Source organism: Vespa crabro, chromosome 8, assembly GCF_910589235.1.
Source record: "Vespa crabro chromosome 8, iyVesCrab1.2, whole genome shotgun sequence".
Taxonomy (NCBI): domain Eukaryota; kingdom Metazoa; phylum Arthropoda; class Insecta; order Hymenoptera; family Vespidae; genus Vespa; species Vespa crabro.
Genome location: NC_060962.1, coordinates 1,147,731 through 1,172,991, shown reverse-complemented (window position 1 = coordinate 1,172,991; position 25,261 = coordinate 1,147,731). Strand labels below are relative to the sequence as shown.

General features: G+C 31.0%; 3 protein-coding genes across 5 annotated transcripts; 2 read left to right on the top strand and 1 right to left on the bottom strand.

The window, feature by feature from the left end:
- LOC124426005 (pro-resilin-like) lies at positions 1–3,004 on the top strand. Of its 2 annotated transcripts, none has more exons than XM_046967196.1 (4): positions 1–262; positions 394–497; positions 667–798; positions 1,226–3,004. In XM_046967196.1, exons 2-4 carry the CDS (start codon positions 486–488, stop codon positions 1,490–1,492), a joined length of 411 nt encoding a protein of 136 aa, XP_046823152.1. In that variant the 5' UTR covers positions 1–262; positions 394–485; the 3' UTR covers positions 1,493–3,004. The 2 variants fall into 2 exon arrangements, with proteins under 2 accessions (XP_046823152.1, XP_046823151.1); XM_046967195.1 differs by having other exon boundaries at positions 355–497.
- Positions 2,070–17,222, top strand: LOC124426170 (dynein axonemal heavy chain 7-like). Its single transcript, XM_046967553.1, has 29 exons — positions 2,070–2,210; positions 2,345–2,533; positions 2,646–3,022; positions 3,397–3,643; positions 3,734–4,132; positions 4,422–4,632; positions 4,735–5,010; positions 5,288–5,456; positions 5,546–5,639; positions 5,719–5,873; positions 5,940–6,225; positions 6,290–6,451; positions 6,928–7,139; positions 7,229–7,346; positions 7,438–7,678; positions 7,752–7,998; positions 8,085–11,867; positions 11,936–12,222; positions 12,330–12,583; positions 12,646–12,942; positions 13,001–13,496; positions 13,569–14,314; positions 14,404–14,757; positions 14,849–15,315; positions 15,377–15,534; positions 15,597–15,843; positions 15,966–16,371; positions 16,453–16,716; positions 16,799–17,222. Exons 1-29 carry the CDS (start codon positions 2,070–2,072, stop codon positions 17,147–17,149), a joined length of 11,634 nt encoding a protein of 3,877 aa, XP_046823509.1. The 3' UTR covers positions 17,150–17,222.
- On the bottom strand, positions 17,217–25,261 carry LOC124425948 (phosphatidylinositide phosphatase SAC2). Of its 2 annotated transcripts, XM_046967071.1 has the most exons (13): positions 24,771–25,261; positions 23,976–24,352; positions 23,621–23,884; positions 23,387–23,541; positions 23,137–23,309; positions 22,823–23,015; positions 22,421–22,748; positions 22,249–22,319; positions 21,768–21,992; positions 21,178–21,399; positions 20,779–21,092; positions 20,482–20,691; positions 17,217–20,414 (listed from the first exon to the last, which is right to left on the bottom strand). In XM_046967071.1, exons 1-13 carry the CDS (start codon positions 24,865–24,867, stop codon positions 19,417–19,419), a joined length of 3,627 nt encoding a protein of 1,208 aa, XP_046823027.1. In that variant the 5' UTR covers positions 24,868–25,261; the 3' UTR covers positions 17,217–19,416. The 2 variants fall into 2 exon arrangements, with proteins under 2 accessions (XP_046823027.1, XP_046823028.1); XM_046967072.1 differs by lacking the exon at positions 21,768–21,992 and having other exon boundaries at positions 24,771–25,257.

Below are 25,261 nucleotides of genomic sequence, written 5' to 3'. Positions count from 1 at the left end.
TTATAATTATAAATGGTTATACAAATTAAATAACAAAATTATATTATATGATGAACAGTTTTAAATCATTGGACTAGAACTTATGCAAAACGTTACGTTTACGGAAAGATAATGGTGAAAAATAAGAACGATTTTTATATTTGTAAATATATAATATAGAAATTCAATAGTCACAATGTAAATTACGAAGAAGTTTTGATTAGCGCGATTTAAGCAACTTGGAACAATAGACGATAAATATTACAAAGTATCAGGAACTACTGTGAGTACACCAAATAAATGATTGCAGCTATGCGGTCAGAGATCTGCGGTTTTATTATTAACTCTAATTATGGTTATGCGCTCGCATTAAAGCTTCCACAATAACCGTGCTTCCATTTCTACTTTTAAAAGATGCAATCGGGAACGTGGTGTATAAAACCCGGTGATGCTGTAACGCAGAGTTATTTCAGTTTTGAACACTTGAAGATTAGGACGATCTGCCAATGATTCGAAAGGTTTGTTGAATATATTTTTACGAATGGAAATATAATTCCATCTTTTTTTTAAATATTTGATTAAATTCTACGTTAATTTTTGTTTTTCTTTTTTCTTTTTTTTTCAAACAATAATTTAATGAATTTTATTGTGCACATATGTTTTTTTAAGTCGTTCCTTATCTCATAGGCATTATTACTAGCAACGATGCTGATAGGAATTCGAGGCGAACCTCAAGGACCTGCTTATCTTCCTCCTAGTGTATCTCGTCCTCCTGGTACACCTGGAGGCGGGACAGGACATCCAGACGAATGGGCTGGGGTAAGATAAATTATACATTTATTAATTATAATTTACATAGTTTTTAATTGTTACATAAAAAAGATGATATTCTTTTATACACGATGATAACAAATTTGATCTTGATCAAATTTGAGATTTTAATAAGGAAGTTAATACTTTTTGAAAAATAATATGCAGTCAGATTCCGTTCAATGTGAAAATCACAAGGATCAAATGCTTCTTCAAAAGTTTTATCTTGTACGAATAATTAATCAAAAATCTTTTCTTGCCAAAATATACAATTTTTAATAATATCTGAGATTTAAAACAGTTAGATTTCATAATCTAAGTATTACTCGCAATTTAAATCAATCATTGGAATTTCATAAATTTTTTAAATTGATATGTTCAATTTTTTTTATTTACTTTTTTTTCTATCTTTCTTTAAAATAGTAATCTATTTCAGGATCCAGCAAACTATGAGTTTTCATACGAAGTGCAAGATGCTGTTGCTGGTTTAGATTTCGGTCATCGTGAAATGCGAAAAGACCAAGAAGCAACTGGTACATATCACGTTCTACTTCCCGATGGTAGAACGCAAATAATTGATTACGTTGCTGATAATGCTGGTTATCGGCCAATGGTACGATACGAAGGAACAGCAACTTATCCAGCACCAGCACCGTCTGCTGGCGGTGGCGGTGGTGGCGGAGACGATGGTTATAGATATTAATAATATAATTACATAAAAGAAAATTGTATTAAAACACTTTGAATTTTATTAAATTAAAAATTAATTTTTTTTATTAGTGAACACATCAAATCGGAGTTTGCGAAATCACATTGGTGGTACAAGCAATTTTTAAATATTTCGATAACTCCGTCATTATTTGTGTTCCAATTGTTTCTACGTACACATTGAAAGTTTGTAATAAATTTATTAAATATTACAACGATATTATATACGATATACATGCTTTGTGAAAATTTATTAGACAATTTATTGGAAAATGAATTGGAAAATTTATTAGAAATTAGCGTATACCAAATGCGTTGATCGCAAAATAAAATGTAGCGACTTGTGTATGTACAAGATATTTAATAATGTATGTATGCAATGTATTCTGAATATCGATAATCGCACATCGCACAATATTCAGAGTCAAAAAGCTGCAACAAATTTCAACGGATAGATATATTGATGAATATTGAATATTGTGGTTATATATGTCTTCATCGAGAAAATGCCGATAATTTATAATTAATAAAAAAAGGTGAATATTTATTATTTCTATAATTTAATAAGGATCATGTCTAATATTGCATCAGAATTTGACAAAGTAATAGATGACAAAATGATAACACCAAGAATATCGAAAGTTACAAACGTTCGAGAATTTAAAGAAGAAACTATGATAGAAAATCCATTATCTACGTTAAAATTAGATAAGGTTTGATCAAATTTATGATATTATCATCAATAATGTATGAACTCATAAATATATTACATGAATCATTTAACTTGTACCATTAATTATATCGTCATCATGTTAATTAAACTAAATAAGTTCGATTCTTTTCCAAGATCACTATGAAAAAAGTACAAGATGTAATCGAGGTAGCCTCCAAAAAAGCAAAGATTTTTTGTTACGACGATATCCTTGCGTTTCGTCCTATCTTAATAAAAGAATGCGATTTAGGTGTGTCACAACGTTTCTGTTTTGGAAAAATGAAGCAATATGCCCAAGGGTTACAAACGTATGGTCTCCTAGATGTGAGTAGAAAGAAGTTTTCTTTAAAAGACTATCTTCCTACGTAAATTTATCTTATTTAATAAATAACGTATCCGTTATTTTACATCGAAATGAATTTTATTTTACTGAAAGGATTGGGAAAAACGTATCAGAATGTTGGTGGCACCCAAACTTCAAGAAAAATATAAAGAAATTTTCGAAATGCATATGAATGAAGCTAAGGATCAATATTATCGAGACATACACAATATGTCGATCAATTCCGTGATTGCTATAGAATGTCAGGAACCTTGTAACATCTTAGATTATACACTCTCGGCACCATTTAAACTTCTGGACCCACCAGATTTTTTTTCTATTTACCGAAAACAGCGCTATAATTTTGCTAAAAAATATTATTTTTCCCATAAATTAATGAGAAACATCGTAGCTAAAGCTCATATAGTGTTCCGTAATTCTATATGCGATTTTCGACGTTATAGGTCGCTCGGTATTTTTGATTTATATAGGTATTGTATCTTTTTTTTTTGTTAATCTTAAATTTATTGAATTAGCTAATTAATAAGTAATATATTGGAATTTTTAATATTTTATATCTAAATAAACAATTCAGTATTTTTTATCGAAAATTTTCGACATTATTTATTAGCCAATACAATGGTATAATCGCTTGAAAAATTCACAATTTTTTTTTTCTTTTTATTGATAATATTGCATAAATTTCAAAGCGGAAAATTTTTCACAAATGGCGGTAATATTAATAATATTAATTTTCAACAACAAATTTTATTTATTTATATATAAAATATTGAAAGTTTCGACATTTCTTATTAGTTGAATTAATATTATAAAATATTATTACTTCCTCATCATATTATAATAGATTATTGGATTTGGTGGACTCAGATTTGACGAAAGCTACTAATCTCATAACTAGTTCGTATTACGGTAGTATCATTAGAAATCTTTCACAGTCACGTTACATTTATGACGTCCCATTCGCCATGATCAGTGATTTCTTTCGATGTGCTACAAATTTACTGTCGCTTCAAATTATGGCTTATATAATGAGAATCATAGAGGAATGGCTTACAACATTGAGCGATTGTTTTACAACACCTTTACTAAAGGTACATGTAACCGTAAAATAAGTTGTTCCTTGATATTTTATTAAGATATTATCAATTTCGAAAGTATTCTTAAGATCTTCCTACCAACAGTTGGAATTGAAATGCGAGAACAACATGTTATTCATTTACCCGATGCTCAGTGAAATTTATAAGTCCTATCACTCTATCATTGATCAAATCGCAAATATTTCACAAGAATTACCAACTTTGGAATCGTGGATCGGTATTAAAACTGTTCACAAAGCGATCTTTATTACATTACCAAATTGGTACTTGCAAGAAGTACACAAAAGACTCGAAAAGATATTGGAAAATTTATTTCAACCTATTATCAGTTACATTGAACAATTGCGTGATCAGTTCAATGTTGCATATGATATTAAAACTCGACAAAAAGTAATCGCTTATGTTGCCGAAGGACATACTTTTGAGGAATGCATCGAGAGAGTCGAAGATTTCAATTGTTTAGTTCGCGAAATTAATGGATTGGTATAATATCTACTTATGTATACAGAATGTCCCATGGAAAACTATGTTACATTACAAATTATTCTTATCGAAAAAATATAACAAAATTTATATTGTGTTCTATAAAAAAAATATTATAATGATTAAATTCATTAAATTTATAGAACTGGATAAATTTAATTGTTTTTATTTGCATAAAGATGAAGTTTAGATAAATTTGTAGCACTTCGTGTGGAACATCCTGTATACCAATACCTACGTTTATACAATAAAAGAAATTCGTTTAAGAGATTATAATTAATGTTTTTAGCCAAACATCGAGTATTTTTTCATAGCCGTATTATATCAGACAGAAGGCAAAGCTACTCTCATGTCTTACACTTTATCTGTTCGTCAATTAATAATTGGTGAATTGGTGAAACGTCATCAGAATTATAATCTTGATATATGTAAGGTGTTTGAAACACTAAGGGATAGGGCATTGAATGTACCAGGAACAACGAAGGAACTTCTCGAATTAGGTTTGTCATTTTTATCGAAAAAATAAAAGATAAAAGATCGAAAGAAAGGATTTGAAATTTTCCAAATAATTATTATCTACATATATATTTTTGGCGCCATAGGTAAATACATGATAGAAGCTGCAAGTACAACAATGGAAGAGATGAACGACAGGATCACAATATCATTAAACATGATGGCATCCTTAATCGAAATGACAAATTTGAGCGCAGATCATGCTGAGTTAAACAATACGACTGTCAATTGGCTAAAACGAATAAGACCAATTTTTGAACAAAGTAGTAGCATGTACGAGCAAATGAAATTTGACTTGGAAGAAAATTTGCAAAGTAAAGTGATGACCTTGAACACGCAAGTCGAAGAAATATTTCCAAGGTAAATTCTTTTTTACCACTGCATCAGCATGATTTGATCTAGTTACCTTTAACATGATCACTTGTAGATTAACGATCATGAATGATATGGATGATGCTAAACGCGTGAATGAATATATAGAAGATATACGAAAATTGATAAGAAGTCTCGATCGTATGGATGAACAAGCAGAATGGATAAATAACGAAGAAACTCTTTTTAATTTTCCACTCACCCAATATCCCCTTATCAACGAATTAAAAGAGATTATAATGCCGTTTTATGAGATGATATATCTAGCGTATAAATGGCAAAGATACCGAGATGTCTGGTTAGATGGACCATTCGAATATCTTGATGGATATGAAGTCGATACTAAGTGTAACGAGTTATATGCTAACTTCAGCAAAATGAGCAAACAATACAGAACTAAAATCAAGATGCAACTGGCGACAAATTATCCTTATAGGTTTATTTTTATATTTTTCTTTTTTTTTTTTTTTTAATTTAAGCTAGATGCTATGTCCATATTTGTTTTATATTTGATTGGTTTATCAGTTTTACAGGTTTGATTGATGATCCAGATCCTTTCCAACAACCGGTACCTATAAAGCTTTCGTATCAGATTTTAGAAGATATTCAATCGTTCAAAGTAAATAAAAAAAAAGGAAATTAGTATTATTATCTTAAAGATCATTAAGATTTATAAATGTAATAAATAATATTTTTAGGTATACGTTCCACTTGTAACAGTTTTCTGTAATCCTGCTTTACGACAACATCATTGGGACGAAATGTCACTCATTGCAGGTTTTGATCTTACACCCAATGCTGGAACAACTCTTCGAAAAATGATAGCCATGGATCTGTTACAAGATTTAGACAAGTAATAACTATCGATGGGTATTATTGATAAATATTTAAACTTACAAATTTATTTTATTTAATAAAGATATGAGTTAATAAGCGTTAGTGCATCGAAAGAACTGAGTCTCGAGCAAGCTTTTTATAAAATAGAGAAAGAGTGGGACGATGTTTTATTCGAGACAACATTATTTAAAGATTCTGGTGTTGATATATTAACTCGTTTAGATGACATACAAACACTTTTAGAAGAACACATTGTTAAAATACAAACGATGCGTGGCTCGGCATTTGTAAAGCAGATTAGAAAAAAGGTGGACGATTTTTATCAGAAATTACTTCGTATACAAAATACCATCGAACAATGGGTTAAGGTTTGTTAATTACTTATTTTAAACTTTTGAAGCTATGCATTTTTAATATTGTAAACAATTGTAGGTGCAAGTACAATGGATGTACTTGCTACCGATATTTTCAAGCAAAGACATTATTGCACAATTGCCTGAAGAGAATGTACTATTTGTTCAAGTCGATGGAATTTTTCGGAATGCTATGCAAGCAGTTAAAAGAGATCGTCGAGTTAAAGAAACTGCTGGTAGTGTAAGTATTAGGTTGTCCGGAAAGTTCGTGTCGATTTTGTCATTATGTTACCTACCACAAATCGATACAAACTTACCGGACAACCCAATATATTCTTAATTAATATAATATGTTGAGTTGTGTTTATATACATTCCTAGATTGTCTATGTTTTGAGCCGGTTTTTTTATGAAAGTGATTTAAGTAATATATTTTTCGTTCTGAAATATTTTGAGACATTTAGTTTTGAATTATTTAAAAATTATTCTTCTATAGTGACAAACAAAGAAAGTAAGTGTTTTTATTTATGAAAAATAATTTTCTTTTTTGTAATTTTAATTGCAATCGCAGTCAAATAAGCACTAAATTAAGTGCATTGCTGCAGTTTAACTTAGATCATTTTCATAATTACCGATTTATTTTTGAATTATATACTTAAATCATGTAAAAGTTTGTCTATAGTATTTAAATATGCATTGTATTCTATACCGCTATTAGGTCGGCTTATTAGAAGCTATGAGAGAAGCTAACATTATGATGGAAACGGTTAACGAAGGTATATACAATTACCTGGAAAAGAAAAGGCTTTTCTTTCCACGTTTCTTCTTTTTGAGTAACGACGATATGCTTGAAATTCTATCCGAGACAAAGGACCCACTTCGCGTACAACCTCATTTGAAAAAATGTTTCGAAGGAATTAATAAGCTTGGGTGAGTTTTCATTTACATAATTTTTGTCATCAATTCTGGCTTTTTTCATTATATTTTTTTCATTTTGATCGATAATGATTATCTCATAGATTTAATGAGTCCTTGGAGATCTATTCTATAATCAGTGATCAAAAGGAAGAGATAATGTTGCAAGGCCGTATCTCGACAGAAGCTGCACATGGCTGTGTAGAAAAATGGTTAATCCAAGTACCTATATCTTTGTCAAAATATTTCAACATTAAAAATAAAATAATTTAATTAGATTCGAAATATTTTAAATCATATTAATAATTAATAGGTAGAAGAATACATGTTGAAATCGGTAAGACATGAAACGCTTATGAGTTATTTGGATTACGATACAAACGAACGGGTAGTATGGGTTCAAATTTGGCCTGGCATGGTCGTACTTTGTGTCGCTCAAATCTATTGGTCTATGGAAGTTCAATCGAGTTTATTGACACATATACTATCGACTTTGGAAGCACTGTGGAAAAAATTACAATTACAAATTTTTGACATGGTTAATCTGGTAAAAGGTACTGATGAAATTCTCGAAAAATTCATTTACACCTCGTTTAGATATAATTTTTATATAACAAACAATCTCAGGTCATCTGACGAAACAAAATCGTATCACGTTGAACGCTCTTATTACAATCGATGTTCATGCTATGGATATAGTAAAAATGCTCATCGATAAGCGTATTACAGATGAAAAAGACTTCGAATGGTTAGCTCAGCTTCGTTATTATTGGGAAAATGATGTGTTTGTTAGAATAATACATGCGACTATAGCGTATGCTTATGAGTATCTTGGAAATACATCACGTCTTGTGATTACACCATTGACTGACAGGTAAACTATAATAAATTTGTTTAGCGTATTTATTTAATGTATTGTTTAGTAATATCATTCTTAAAGCTATGATATTGTTTCGACAGATGTTATCGTACTTTGGTAGGTGCATATACTTTGCACTTAAATGGAGCAGCCGAGGGTCCTGCAGGTACTGGAAAAACTGAAACAACGAAGGACCTTAGCAGAGCTATCGCTGTACAATGTATCGTTTTTAATTGTTCTGAGGGTCTCGATTACAAAAATATGGGAAAATTTTTCAAAGGTTTAGCTTCCTGTGGCGCTTGGTCGTGCTTTGATGAATTTAATCGAATCGAATTGGAAGTTTTATCAGTGGTAGCACAACAAATTCTTTCTATAACTCAAGCGATACATGCGAATTTAGAGACATTCATTTTCGAGGGAACAGAATTACGGTTAAATCCTGCGGTTTATATTTGCATCACGATGAATCCTGGATATGCTGGTCGTTCTGAATTACCAGATAATTTAAAAGTTCTCTTTAGAACTGTGGCGATGATGGTACCGGATTATGCGATGATCGGCGAGATCTTTCTTTATTCATCAGGCTTCAATACCGCTCGTTCACTGTCAACAAAGATCGTAGCAACTTATAAATTGTGTTCGGAACAACTCTCGTCTCAATCTCATTATGATTACGGTATGCGTGCCGTGAAAACTGTTCTAACAGCGGCACAGAATATCAAATTGAAATTTCCCAATGAGGATGAAGCGATACTTCTTCTTCGTTCTATCATCGATGTCAATCTACCAAAATTCTTGGCTCACGATGTACCATTGTTCCAAGGAATAGTATCTGATCTCTTTCCAGGATTGACTTTGCCAACTCCAAGTTATGATGTATTACTGAAAGCAGTTCGTGAAGTCGCCAAGAAGAGAAATTTACAAGCAGTTGACAGTTTCCTATTGAAGATCATACAAACGTTTGAGATGATGATTGTTCGACATGGTTTTATGCTGGTTGGTGAACCCTTTGGTGGAAAGACGTCTGTTCTTCATACTTTAGCTGATGTTTTAACTTTAATGCATGAATGGAATGACGAGAATGGTGCCGTGACGAAATACTTCACGATCAACCCTAAATCAATAACGTTGGACCAATTGTATGGACACTTCGATCCAGTGTCCTCTGAGTGGTCAGATGGTGTATGTGCAGTTGCATTCCGAGCATATTGTATGGAAGAAACTGATGATAGAAAATGGATTATATTTGATGGCCCTGTCGATGCACTTTGGATCGAGAATCTCAATACTGTGCTGGATGATAATAAAAAACTGTGCTTGACATCTGGCGAAGTAATGCAAATGACAAACGTGATGTCGATGATATTCGAAGTTATGGATTTAGTCCATGCGTCCCCTGCTACAGTATCGCGTTGTGGAATGATCTATATAGAACCTCGTGTACTCGGTTTGCAACCGTTTATCGATTCTTGGATAGCATATTTAAATCCACAATGGAAAGAAGATTATGAAGATTTAATAAATGAGCTTTTTGAATGGTTGATGCATCCTTGCTTGGAGTTCATTCGTAAGATGTGTCATATGCATCTGAACGTGAGCCAAATCCATCAGCTAGTGTCGACCATGAATCTTGTAGAGATGTTTATAGAAACTGCTGTGGAGGATAACCCGAAAACTTTTGATACATATATTACATCATGGCTACAAGCTGCAATGCTATTAGGGATGGTTTGGGGAGCAGGTGGTACTTTGGATCTTGATTCTCGATTCAAATTCAATGCATTTTATTTAACATTTTGGAAAGATGAAAACACAGAATATCCCATTCCCGAGAGTATAAAGGATTTATTGATCTCCATACCAGGAGACGAACTCATTCATGATCATTTTTATACGTTCAAAGGTAAAGGAGCATGGAAACGTCTTGTCGATTTATCTACATCAGAACAATATAATGAGAACCAAAGTATTAGCAACATAATGATACCCACTATCGATACGGTTAAATATCAGCTATTATTCTTAATGCATATCAAACAACGAAAACGATTTTTAATACAGGGAGACACTGGTACAGGTAAAAGTTTCTACATAAAGGACATGCTGATGAACAAGTTGGAAGAATCGGAATACTTACCTAATTTTATTATTTTTACACCGACTACAACAGCTTGGACTACTCAAGAATTGGTATTAGCAAAGTTATATAAAAGACAAAAAAATCAATTAGGTCCATTACCAGGTACACAGTGTATAGTATTCATCGACGAAGTCAACATGCCTGCCAAAGAAACTTATGGCTCTCAATCAGCAATCGAATTACTCCGGCAATTTTTCGATCATGGGAGTTGGTACGATCTAAAGAGACCAGAGAAAATTACGATTCTCGATACGATGTTTATTTGTGCGATGGCACCACCTGGTGGAAGCAGGCAAGAGATTTATCAAAGATTTCTACGGCACTTCAATCTATATTCCATCAATGAATTCTCGATGGAAAGTGTTTTCCGGATTTTTACGAATATCGCCTTTATCGGGCTCAAACGAAATGGCTACACAACATCAGTTATTCCAATCGTGAACGAAATTGTGAACGCTACTATAGCCACATATAAAGCAGTTAGTAACGAATTTAGACCAACACCAGCAAAACCACATTATTCGTTTAATCTCCGTGATATTACTCGGGTAATATTAGGCTTTACCTTGATAAAAAAAGAAAGTGCCGAAACCAAGGCTGAATTCACCAAATTATGGGCCCACGAAATCTTAAGAGTATTCGGTGATCGTTTGATAGAACCAAATGATCATAATTGGCTTTTTCTTACGATTAAAGAAACCACGCAGAAGGTATTAAAGGAATCATTCGAAACGATATTCGATCATCTGCCAAAATTCAACGATAATTTAACGAAAGAGAGTTTTCAAAGTTTGATCTATGGTAATTTTATGAACATGGAAGCACTAGCGGAAGATCGTCTCTACGAGGAGATAATCTCGATAACAGAATATAGAGAAACAGCCCTGGCTTATCTTCAAGAATACAATAATACTCATCGAAAGAAGATCGATATTGTGATGTTTCGTTATGCTTTGGAACACTTGGCAAGAATTTGTCGTGTACTTTCTATTTCTAACAGCAGTTTACTAATGGTTGGTGTAAGCGGTTCTGGAAGACAATCTTTAACAAGATTAGCATCTAGTATGGTTGGCCATGGACTTTTTCAACCTGAGATTGGTAGTGCATATAATTTAAACGAATGGAGAGAAGACATAAAGAAGGTATTAAAAAATTCCGGTGGAGCTGGTAAAGATTTTGTATTTCTATTTACCGAAGGACAGATTAAGGAAGAAGCTTTCCTTGCTGATATCGATAGTCTCCTTAATATTGGAGAAGTACCAAATCTTTTCACAATTGAAGAAAGACAAGAGATCATTGAAATGTGTCGATTGGCTGCTCAAGGTGGTAATCGTAATTTGGATATATCCGTGCTCTCTGTATTATCATTTTTCATTAATCGTTGCAAGGAGATGCTACATATAATGTTATGCTTCAGTCCAATCGGTGATACCTTTAGAATAAGACTAAGACTTTATCCGAGTCTAGTCAATTGTTGCACCATCGATTGGTTTGAGGTATGGCCTGAGGAAGCACTTGAACAAATAGCACTTTACAACATAGCAAGTATCAACGTCGATGAGAATATTAAAGTTAATGCCGTTGTTGCTTCCAAATATTTTCATAGCTGTGCGAAGGACATCAGTACTCATTTCTATCAATTATTTGGTAGAATAACATATATCACTACCGCAAGTTTTCTCGATCTAATGCGTACTTATGTGGAATTGATAAGCGAAAAACAAGAGGAACTGACTTTGGCAAGGTATCGATGATATATATATATTTTTTTTTATAAAATCACATATGTTTGATATTCATTTTTCACAACAGAGATCGATATCTTAATGGTTTGGACAAGCTAGAATTCGCTGCTATACAGATTCAACATATGAGAGTGGTTCTTTCGGAATTAAGGCCGCAACTCGAGTTATCCGCGAAAGAGACCACGGATACTATGAGGCAAATAGAAAAGGAAAATGTGAGCGTCGAGAAAGCAACGATTATGGTGAAGAGAGACGAAAATGCAGCTAATGTTCAAGCTACAATTGCAGAGAACTTGAAGATGGAGTGTGAAGCTGATTTGGCCGAAGCCCTTCCTGCTTTGGACGAGGCGATAGGTGTTATATTTAATTCTTATATTCATTTATAGTGTAATCATCATTATTATTCATCATAATTATCATTTCCATTTACCGATGAAAATACTTTGTTTTATCGAATACAGCTGCTTTGAATACTCTCAAACCTGCTGATATCTCTGTTGTGAAAACCATGAAAAGTCCTCCAGAAGGAGTGAAATTAGTAATGGCTGCAGTTTGTGTTATGATGAGCATACCACCCATTAAAATCGAAGATCCAGGTACTGGTCGTAAGGTTTTCGATTATTGGACACCTAGCAAACGTTTATTAGGTGATATGAAATTTTTGGACACTTTACGTCAATATGACAAGGATAACATCCCTACTCATATAATCGATGTAAGATGTTACGAGATAAAAAAATGTTCAAAGCCGATAATACATTATTGTTGTGTTAACAGGAGATCAAGAAGACATATATGACGAATAAAAATTTCGAACCGAAGATTGTAGCAAGAGCATCATCAGCTGCTGAGGGTCTGTGCAAGTGGGTTCGTGCAATGGTATTGTATGATAAAGTGATCAAAGAGGTTGCACCGAAAAAAGCGAAATTGGCAGCTGCACAAACAGAATACGAAGAAACCATGGCGTTCTTGAACGAAAGACGTCAAATGCTTGCTTCTTTGACCGAGAAACTTGCTCATCTCAACGAAAGATTGCAAATTACGCTCGCGAAGAAACTCGAATTAGAGAGCGAAGTAATTTGTTAATGTTCACATAATTAATACAATAATTCATAGTAATTCACCCCTTCAGGTTACCAATTGCAGAAACAAACTTATTCGTGCTGAAAAACTGATCGATGGTTTAGGAGGAGAGAAAGATCGTTGGTTAGCTGCAGCAGATACTTTACAAAAATCTTACGACACACTCCCAGGTGATATTTTAATTTCCTGCGGAGTGATTGCTTACCTTGGTCCATTTACCGCGAGTTATCGTATGGAGAATATCAATAAATGGATGACTTTTGTAAAAAGTTTGAATATACCTTGTTCGGAAGATTACAATTTCGTAAAAATATTAGGAACTGAGATAAAAATTAATTCCTGGAATATATTCGGTTTACCACGGGATTCATTTTCTATTGAAAATGCAATCATCATGGATAATTCGAAGAGATGGAGTTTGTTCATAGATCCGCAGAGTCAAGCAAACAAATGGATTCGTCATATGGAAAAACGGAGCGAATTAGAGATCGTCAAAGTAACAGATAAAAATTATATGAACATCATTGAACAAGCTATAGAGTATGGTAAGATTTTATTAATGTCGTTTCAAATTTTTTTATTTATATCGGTTTATAAAAATAATATTGTGTTCGTAGGAAAGCCAGTTTTGATTGAAAATATTTTGGAGGATCTCCCAGCACCTCTTGATCCGATTCTCATGAGAAACATATATAAAGTCGCGGGAATATGGCATATTACTTTAGGAGAAACTGTTATTGAATATGATTTACGTTTTAGATTATACATCACAACAAAATTACGAAATCCGCATTATCTTCCGGACGTTTTTAATAAAATCACTTTAATTAATTTTGCTCTGACGATAGAAGGTTTGGAAGATCAATTATTAGAAATCGTTGTAGCTATTGAAAGACCTGACTTGCAAGAGAAGCGAGAATTTTTGATAGTTGAAAGTGCTGCAAATAAGAAAGCCTTGAAACAGGTTGAGGATAATATTTTGAAAACTTTGTCTGTAGCTGGGGCTGGAATTTTGGAGGATGAAGAAGCTATAGAAATTTTGGACTCATCTAAAATTCTTTCAACCGATATAATAAAGAAACAGCAAGTCGCAAGAAAAACAGAAAAAACGATCGAAGTTTTTCGTCAAAGTTATCAACCTATTGCAAAATATAGTTCAGCTCTATATTATACCATCACGGATTTACCAAACATAGATCCTATGTACGAATTTTCATTGCAATGGTTTATTAATCTTTACATTGTTTCTATCGACTTAGCAAGCAAAAGTAAAATCTTAGAACGTAGACTTGAATTTTTGAGAAATACGTTCACATATTATCTTTATCAAAATGTCTGTAGATCATTGTTCGAGAAGGATAAGGTTAATAGAAATATAATACTCTCTTAGAATACATATCACTATAATATCATATGCACTATAATATAAAAATATTCGATAATTTTTATCAGATATTGTATTCGTTCATATTGTATTCAACGATTCTATTGGCAAGTAATCAAATAGATAAAAATGAGTTTTTATTCTTCTTATCTGGTGGAATGGCATTGAAAACACTTACAAAAAATCCAGCGCCCGATTGGCTTCCAGATAAATCATGGAATGAAATTGATAGAGTAAACACTTTGTCAAGTTTCGAAAAATTTTCAGAAAGTTTTAGCAAAAATTTAATGAAATGGAAAACATATTACGATCTATTAAATCCTGAAAGAGCATCTTTACCAGAACCATGGGAAAGTACATTGACTCCATTTCAAAAGTTGATTGTTATGAGAATGATCAGACCTGACAAAATTATAATTGCAGTGAGTGTATAATATTTATATATTTAAAAAGATTTTTTCTTTTTGACTAGGATCATTCATATAAATAATAATTAAATCCTTTTCCCATCAGATACGCGAATTTGTTAAGAATGGAATGGGAAATAAATTTATAATACCACCACCATTCGATATCTCCAAGTCTTACATGGATTCAAGTTGTACAATTCCATTGATTTTTATTCTATCACCAGGTTCCGATCCAATGGGAGCTTTGACCAAATTTGCTGATAGTATGAATTATCTATCGAAATTCGCTACTATTTCATTAGGTCAAGGTCAGGGCCCTATAGCTCAAAAACTTATTTCCGATGCTCAAATCGAAGGTTCTTGGGTTTGTTTACAAAACTGTCATTTAGCTGTATCTTGGATGCCTGTCCTTGAAAAAATTTGCGAGAATTTCAATCTGATGAATACTCACGTCAAATTTCGTCTTTGGTTGACAAGTTATCCTTCTGATAAATTTCCCATAACGGTTTTGCAAAATGGTATGAAAATAACGAACGAACCTCCTACGGGTCTTCAACAAAATATTATGAAGTAAGTTATTTTCAAAAAATGAGAAATACAACGAAATTAATAATTTATTTCTGATCTTTAGGTGTTATTTATCCGAAGCTGCCGAGGATCCAGATTTTTTTCACACGATGTCTCACAAGAAAAAAAATTACTCAAAATTGCTATACGCTTTATGTTTCTTTCACGCATTGATTCAAGAACGTAGAAATTATGGACCACAAGGCTGGAATATTAAATACGGTACATTAAAAACATTTAATCGACAATATCGAAAGAAGATAAATAATGACATTTTTATGCAGGTTTTGATGATTCTGACTTACAAATATCAGTGCAACAGCTACAATTTTACATTGAAGATTACGAAGAGGTTCCATTTAAAGCAATCATTTATCTCACGGGGGAATGTAACTATGGCGGAAGAGTTACAGATGATAGAGATCGAAGATGTTTAAATACTATTTTAGATGACTTTTATAATCTTGATGTAATTACAAATCCAAATTATTCGTTCAGCGATGTTGGTCCGGAATATACATTACCTAAAAAGTAAGTAAAGATAAGATAATTGTATTCTGTTGTTTAAATATTATTTTTCTTTAGTACAATTTAAATTTAAATATTAGTTTAGTACTAATATTATAGTATTAGTATATAAACAATTTCTCTAGACATGACTATCAAGATTATATCGAACAAATAGAAGGGATTCCTATTATCACACCACCGGAAGTGTTTGGATTGCACATGAATGCAGGAATAACTCGCGACCTTGAACTTTCAAAGAATTTCTTTGATTCTATGATGTTGATTCAGGGAACCGTCGCAGTGGGCGACGCTATGAAACAGGATGAACTATTGTTGCTCATGAAAGAAAATATCTATAGTAAATTACCAGGTCTGTTTGACATTGAAGAGGCTCATAATTTGTATCCAACGATGTACATGGAATCAATGAACACAGTATTGGTACAAGAAATGGAAAGATATAATATACTTCTAGCTGAGATGAGAAATTCATTGATAATGTTAGAAAGAGCTATAAAAGGTCTCATAGTCATGACTTCCGCTTTGGAGGTATATTATAGTTTCAAAAGATTTTCTTCTATTATTTCTAACTTGATCATTCTCGCTTAAAAATTTCTTTTTTTCTTATAGGTTTTAGGAACACACATAATTAATGATAAAGTTCCACCATCTTGGCTTAGAGCAAGTGCTTATCCAACGTTGAAATCATTATCCGGTTTTATCGATGATTTCTTAAAACGTTTAGAATTTTTCAAAAACTGGTTGATAGAAGGAAAACCAAAGACTTTTTGGATATCCGGATTTTCATTCGTGCACGCATTTTTAACGGGTGCGACACAAAATTTCGCAAGGAAATATAAAATACCGATTGATAAAATCGATTTTGATTTTCAGGTAATATCTTCCTTTGTTATTATATAAGCGGATCTTTTCTTCAATTTTTGAATTTTTTACCTTAAGAATAATTAATTGTTAGGTAATGCCATCGTATGAATTAAATAAATCTCCGATAGACGGAGTATATGTTTACGGTATGTATTTAGCTGGTGCTAGGTGGGACATGAAAACTATGTTACTTGCTGAAAGTTATCCGAAAATACTTTGGGACTCCATGCCAATAATATGGTTCAAACCATCCGAAATGGTTAATGTAATAATAAAAGGACGATATGAATGTCCCTTATATATAACGTCTGCGCGTTTTGGAGTATTGAAAACCACAGGTCACTCTACTAATTATGTATTATCTATACTTCTCGATACCAATAAGAAAGTCAGCCATTGGATTAAAAGAGGTCTAGCTTTATTATGTCAGCTTGATAATTAAGCACTTGGAAAATACTTTTTGTATAATTAATAATGTAAAGAAAGAATAATGAAATAAAAAGACGATATATTGACGATGTTTTTTATTGTTACATCATCTACAAGTGTCACTTTGCGTTATTTGGCATATATGCGTAAGTTTTATTTTTTTTTGTGATCTTTCGAGAACATATTTCTTGAATATACATATGTAAGGCAAAGCCTCTATTGGCTATTATATTTATAACACACATTATAACTGAATTTGAACTGGTTGCATCCACATACATAAAGCTTGATTGAATTATCATATCCAATAGTCGAAGAAATACAATTCGAAAGTTTAGCCAATAAAGGTAAAGTTTAGCCAGTTAATTTGTTTGGATTGGATCAAGGATCTGATATTTTTATACAATTATAGTTTTTGTATACACTGAAGTATTAGAAAACAGTTTTCACAATACTCTAATCTAAAAAATCACTACGTGATCTATAAGATTTACAATTTTCTTTACAAACTATATTCAATCTGCAAAAATGTATCACAGACTATTGTTCGTGACTAAAACAAGTGTTATACAAAAGGACAACGTATATTTATATTCTTAAATACTTTTTTGTATGAAAAATTTATAAGAACTGTCAATAATTGCTCTAATAATATTTACAAAGTACATAATTATTCAGGTGAACTTATACTGATTATAATAATTAAAAACTTATAGTGATATGAATATATACGATCTATTTTTTTTAATAAAATACTAACTGGTATTTGCTTTATTTTACTATAATTAATGCTTGTCTTTGTTATGTAACATATTTATAAACTATAAAGTATCTTTGTAAGTCATGTTGTCTGCAATACAGCAGCAATACTAAATCAATACTGCAGTTTCTAAGATTGCGAGATGTATAGATGATATTTTTGAGAAAGAAAAAGAAAAGATAATTTTTAATTACATTGAAAAGCAAGCATTTTTTATCAATCTCTTTAATCGTGCATGTCTATATCTAATCACACCATTTAACTATATCAACTTAATTAGATCTTTCCGTATTCTAAAATTGATTATATTGAGAATAAAACTGAGCACAGTTTTATGTAAGTTTCTAAAAATAATATTTAATAGAAGTCACGAATATATCAATATCCAAAATGGTCAATAAATATTTCGATAATTCTATATAACTCACATATAATGTTATGATGCTTCATCAATTATATATTCAATATTATTATTACTAATATTATTAATTAATATACTACTGTGTGTCATCTGTATTAATATTTTGCAATTTTTCTATATTAGATTCATGTAATTTTCTATATTTACATAATTGACTAAAAAGCTTCTTTATCCAACTTGCTGTATAAAAAAACTTTTCTCCCCTAAATTGCGCTCAAAAACGTTTATTAATAAAACACTCTTTTAATGAATATAACTATAATGAATATAACTATCAATGTCAACGAGCAAGGCAACAGTGCTTAAATTTTGTGGAAAAATTTAATTATGCAGCAAGAAGCTGTTAGAAAAAAAATCTTATTTAAATCTCACTTTCCAAATACAGTAGAATCCTAATTATTCGTATTCAGTAAAAGTAAGAATATTACTGAAAAAAAAGGAAAAAAAATGTATTTTTCGAAAAGGTTGTTAAAAGTCAACGATTTATTGTTAATTATAAATATAATGAAATCATACTTGAAATTTTCATTGTTGGGTATTAAAATTCAATACCCAACAATGAAATATATATAAACCAAATTAAAATTCTACTGTATACCTACTCGGATAATATATATTTTTATCTCACAATCTAATTAAACGTTGCAAGATTGAACACAGTACTAACAGTAATCTTATAAGAGTAAATTCTATGTTAAGTATAAATTCTGTATAAATATGCCAAAAGCATTTCAAATTTAAGTATTCAATTTCGAGTAGAGTTCAAACTAAAACATAAAATCTCATAATTCCTTTTTTGAAAAATAATAAATATTTCTATTATACAATAAACTCAGGTTGTTATTATGTATAAAATATTGACCACATAATTTGGTAGGGCAATTTTTCATAAAAGTAAAAAATATACTTTTTTTAATTTTCTTATTACTTGCTTTAGCAACATGGTGATAACATAATTTTTATAAATTTTTTTGTCTAGCTCCTAGTTTATAATTTTTTAATTCGCACTCCATTTCAATTTCTTTTTCTCTGTTACTATATTTACATTATTATTATCATGTTGCTCAATATAATGTACTTACAGTTATGCCAGAATAATTTATAAAGCGATCAATGTAGATTTGCAAGAACCCCATTTTTCTTGAAGTTTCTGACGTTCTTCTAAATGATGATCCGATAAATTTCTCGTTAATCCCATTTGACTTGATTTTAATTTCCTCGGATCTAAATTAGCTCCAAGTGTTTGTACACCTTTAGCGAACTTTGAAAAAGGTGATAGAATATCTTTGGCAGTAGCTGCAACTGGACTTGTGACATCTGTAATGCTACTTTTTATCGATTTCAGGGCCGATTCACTTTGCGAAGAGGTAATATTTAATGTCAGATCTTGTTCAGATGTTGATCTCTTTTTATCTTGTAACTTATTATCTATTAACAAAGTACTACTATTTAAATTATTTAAATTATTTAAATTTACTTTGCTATCCACTTTTCCTGTTGACTGGCTTATATTTTTAGAAAGACTTAATGATGTTGGATGCATCATTCTATCTTTTTCTTCGCTTAAAAAATCTGCTACATCCTGAATAGTTATTTCTGGTGTCGTTGCTGTGGTTTTCTGTGGTGAAGCACTAAGAGAACTACCAGATTCACTTTGTGGCATTAGATACAATTCAGATTTCTTAATATTAGAAGACAATTCATTATCTTTATCTATATCTGCCTGTGCTAAATAATTATCAGAAGCACTATTATTTACTATATCAGAATCTTTAATACCCATTATAATTCCAATCGACGGGCTATAAGCTTCCATTAATTTTTTATCATGAGAAAAGTTCTTTGTTTGTTCTGTATGAATGTGAGTCATTTCAATATTTTCATCTTCATCGCTACTGCTACTAGTATCACTACGTTTTTTACTAATATTTCCAGAGATATCTCTATCACCAACAGTAAAAGTTGGTTTTAAAGATGTAATAGACTTTCTTGATTTTATCGTTCTTGCTAAGTCGATTGGTTTTTTCGTGCTAAAACTGTGACTTAATTTATTAAGTTTACTAAATTGTTCTGACATATTACTTAGTGCCTTTGTACCTGCAAAATCATAATGATTTACAAATTTATGTCTATAGATGATTATTTTTACTATTAATAAACAAACCTGCACTTTTGAGAGCTAATAATTGCGTTTCAGAAACATTTCTGGTTAACTCAGGAAGAGAGGAAATATCTAAAAGTCCTGTAGAACCTTTAACATTAACTAATTTACTCTTTCGTTTATCTAATGTTATATTCATTGCCAGAGGTACTTTTGGTAAACCAGCTATTTCCATTGCTACTGAGATAGCTTCACAAATTGCTTTTAAGGATTCTGCAATATCAATATTTTTATTTGTTTTCCAAATTATTATATATTATTTTTTATTATTAAAATACATTAAAATGTAAATTATTTTACCTATGCTTTCTTCAGCAGTTTTTATAACAACAGCCATGTTGTTAAAAAACCTTAAATTTGTACTACGAAACATGTGAAAGTAACCATACTCTGTACCCATTTTATAGCTAATTCTAATACAATGGTAATGTTTATTCTTAAAAATAGAAACTGTACTTTCTGGTTGGCCAAATTCAATAAGAATTACATCAGATAGTGGAACTCTTTGATAATTCGTAACTTTATCAATTTGGTCATCATAATCTGCCACATAATAGCTATCTCGAGTTAATATAAGAATAGTATCCATTTCAGTTTCAGTGGGATCCCCAGTTCTAAAAGAAATCAAAAAAGAAAATGTTAGCATCTCAGAGAGTACACAATTTTTTTAACAAACTATTAATAAATGAATATACATACATAGGATCAGCATCAATAAGTCCCCAACTCCCAAGAATAACTTCAGGATCAGGTATCAATAATTTTTTACAATCTTCAATCAATAATTTCACATGAATTGCTGTTGCAGCATTATCTTCTTCTTCTGTACGTTCTTGAAATACTTCTTCACTTACTGAATTTCCTAACATCATATCAATTGTAGCTTGTCTATAGACATCTTTGAAGCGATTAAGATAATATCTGAAATCATAGTATAATTGAAAAAAAAATTAAATATAAATAATCATTACAATAATACTTATATATATATATATATATAATTTATGATAAGAATTATTGTCACAGGATTAGATAGATTTTGTGTTTTTATGTTTAAAAACAGATGCGTTGTTTATTAATAATAACTGCCAGATCTAATTGCTAAAAATATAAGATCAATCACTAATTTTCATGCGGTGTAAGATTCATCATCTGTGATGAAACTATGTTTAGCATACTACAATCATTCATCAAATTCAATTAAACATGAAATATAAATTGTAGTGTTATGAAATTATTTCTCATATACACGTTTCACAAATTTTTCGTTTTGACAACAGAAAACGAACCTTGCTAAATTACAGATAGCAGTGGCATAAAGAAATTCAGGATGTGTAGCAAGTTGAAGCTCTATATTTGGTGGTTTTGTAGGAATAAGTTCAAGGCAGCAGTTATCAAGGATGTCTAAATAATGTGACCAATCGTTATTCAGTTGATCAACGTCGATTGAATTTCCTAGCAAAGTTTCTATCGCTGCCTGGCGTAAGTCGTCCATAAAGTGTTGTTGAAAATATCTATCGGAAAATTAAAGGATGTCAGGGATCTACAAAGCACGAAATTAGAAACGTCTAACTCAATCTTGATTGGTATTTGATTTGGTAAAAATACCTTATCACCAAACTAAAATATCTAACAAACTGAAAATTAAGATATGATAGATAATTTATAATGATTTTGAAATAGCAGTTGGTTGCAGGATAAAATAAAAGAAGAAAGAAAGAAAGAATGGAAATGAAGGATTTAAAGCATAGAAAAAGTTCATAATTTTACCTATTTGCAGAGTTCATGCCATCTTTCATTAATCCAGTGAATTTTCTTTCTCCTGTTCTCGTATAATCTCCCTGAAAATATAATTAAGTATATTATATATATATTAACATTGAATAAATATATATTATAATATATATTGAATAAAATTAAGTTAACAGAATGAATTACAAACCTTTAAAGCATTTGTCCCAGCATATTGTTTACTGATTATGTCACCATTATTAGCCCAAAGTAATTGGAAAGTTTGTCTAATATTTGTAGGTAAAGTTCCATCAGGTGGTATTAAGCCAAGTTTTGAAAATTGCATTTCCATTACAGCTTTACCAATAGCTGTTTGTACCACATTAGTTCTATCTAAACAATCGATGCAATTTACACGAAAAATTCCTTTCTGCATGCAAATTGTACCTTCTTTGTCGCGCCAACAGTAACTCATATTCGTTAATACTGCATCAAGTGCATTAATCAGAATAGAAACATTTTCAAAATGCATACCACGGCTGTTAGATAAAAATTACAGAAACATAAGGAATTAATATAACATGTTCAAGAATTTGGTCATTTTTAGACTTACCAATACTCGTGAAAATCAAAAGTTGTATATGTAATATCAGGATGGTTGTATTTAAGAACATGATTACTATAAGCCTCCCAAATTATCTTCTCTTTTCCTGTTTGCTCAATTAGATTAACAATACATATTGGACCATATAAATCAAGTTCTTCACCAAAATGTTTTTCAAATGTAACCTGTGTTTCTGCTTCATCTAAAATATTATTATAAGATTATTACTTAATATTATAAGATTGCATATACAAATGTGTTAATTTTATAAATAATTTTATAAACTATTTTGTTTCTTAACTTCTAAAATGCACACACTTTACCTTTATCTATTCGTGGAGGTGGTTTATATTTATATCCAGGTTGAGACCAATAAACTGGTACACTACCTCGAACTTGTACAAAAGATACCTGATGATCATGATACCAAACCAATTGCTCAGTTTCAACATAATTGGCACATTTACCTTGATCATCAACACCGCGTCTTTTATACCTTTATTGTAATCAATGTTAAATTTTTAATTTTATTTATTATGATATACTATCAAAATAATCATAATCAAAAACTACCTAGTGCCAGCACGGAATCTACTCCTTCTTGATATAATAGCTAAATTAAATATTTCATGTTGTGGTTGATCATAGAATCCGACTTCGACTTTGCATTTTTCTATTTGAATATATCCTTGAATGACTGGTAATATCCAACAATCTGCTTTGTTTGTCTGAAAAAGTAATATTATTTAAAATAGTTAATACAGTACACCTTATTATTAAAAAATAAAAAATTTTGATTATATTAACTTTTAAATTAATTATATCTTGCAACATATGCTTATTCCAAAAAAATCTATCATCTACTCGTTGCCACAATGGTTTATATTGATTGCTTTTAGTTTCTTCAATTTCGGCTACGCATAATCGTTGTAAACTATTAGTAATATCTCCAGTTTCGCAATAAAAAAAAGAATCGGTCTCTGTAAAAATTTTATTCAATTCTTCTAAGATTCTTTTCTCAAATTTTTCTTTATCTTTAACTCCACTTCGTTTATTTACTGTAGACTTGACCTAGTAACAGAAAAGAGAAACTTAGAGAAACTACATATGCAATACATCAGAATTATTTTCTTATTTTCTCTTATTACAGCTTTATTTATACCTGCGATGTTGCAAGAGCAGCTGCTTGCTGAGTGGTATTTTTAATAGTATTTGTAGCACTTTTTATAGTGCCCCATGTTTTAGCAAATGCAGCTTTTTGCGGCACATCAAATAATCCACTAGCTCCCTTTTTCTTTGGTAAATGCTGATGTTTCTTACATGGAAGTAATCCAATGTCTGTGTTATCTGACCCAATATGTAAGAATACAATTGATTTGATCCTGTGTACTATATGTCCGCCATATAATTCTCCGGCCACAGAAATTTCTTTTATAAGCATCAAACGTGGTTCTAATACTGATGGTTGTTCTATTTTTCCTACTATTCCATAGAACATTCCAAGACATTCTAAATCTTTTGGTGATGCCCATTCCCAATCTGTATGCAATAGAGTATAGAAAATATTTACACTATGATAATGATGATAACTTTATGATATGACAATAACTTTACTACAAATTATGCATGAATAATATATTATAAGCAGAATAATTGATTATGTTGATTGTAATATCGTTTACATTATAAATAATTCATATAAAATAAAAATAAAAGTGATGATCGATTAATGTACACAAAGAAACACAAAGAAACGTCAAATTTTGCAGCACATTTCATTCTCAACGTATAAGCGTATTTTTTAACATTTAAGATTATTTAAATGATAAAAGTATTTATATTAATATATTTTTGCATAATTAATTTTTTATATTCGTTCCAATAAAAAAAGATGAGATAAAACGACGTCCAAAAATTTAGTAATTTTAACAAAGATATTATATTTTATTGTACTTGCCGGATTTAGCAGAAAATTGGCCCGTATTTTTGTCGCACCACAAACTGTGCCTCTCTTTTACGAAAATAAAATGTGTGTCAGTGCGAAAGAGTTCCATTCTTCTGTCTTTTCGACGAATGATTCTTTTTACGAAGCATTTGTGACGTTCCCTCCTTAGACAAAAAATGCGTTTACTGATGACAGCTCGCCATCTTTTTAACTCATTCCACAACAATTCACTATCATTGTGGCTCGCTAACTTTCATGGTTTAACGGAACTCCATCTGTCAGTTCTGTCAGTTTTCTTCTATTCATAGCAGGATCGAATACTATTCACGTTTTTTGATCTTATACATCGCACTAGTTAATTTATTGACAGAATCAGAACTGACCAATAGAAACGTAGTTTTGTCGAACATGTATTATATACTTTTACTTATACATTTATAGAAGTATGTCATTGAGAATCGACTAAATTGTGATATATATACCGGCTATTGTCTCCTTTACTT

Coding starts and splice junctions, on each gene's coding strand:
- LOC124426005 (XM_046967196.1), top strand. Junction 799..1,225: donor ATCCAGACGAATGGGCTGGG/GTAAGATAAATT, acceptor AATCTATTTCAG/GATCCAGCAAACTATGAGTT.
- LOC124426170 (XM_046967553.1), top strand. CDS start 2,070: ATGTCTAATATTGCATCAGAATTTGACAAAGTAATAGATGACAAAATG. Junction 12,223..12,329: donor TGCTTTGGACGAGGCGATAG/GTGTTATATTTA, acceptor TATCGAATACAG/CTGCTTTGAATACTCTCAAA. Junction 13,497..13,568: donor TGAACAAGCTATAGAGTATG/GTAAGATTTTAT, acceptor TTGTGTTCGTAG/GAAAGCCAGTTTTGATTGAA.
- LOC124425948 (XM_046967071.1), bottom strand. CDS start 24,867: ATGGAACTCTTTCGCACTGACACACATTTTATTTTCGTAAAAGAGAGG. Junction 23,310..23,386: donor AGATTCCGTGCTGGCACTAG/GTAGTTTTTGAT, acceptor ATTACAATAAAG/GTATAAAAGACGCGGTGTTG. Junction 21,093..21,177: donor CTTATTGATGCTGATCCTAT/GTATGTATATTC, acceptor GATTTCTTTTAG/AACTGGGGATCCCACTGAAA.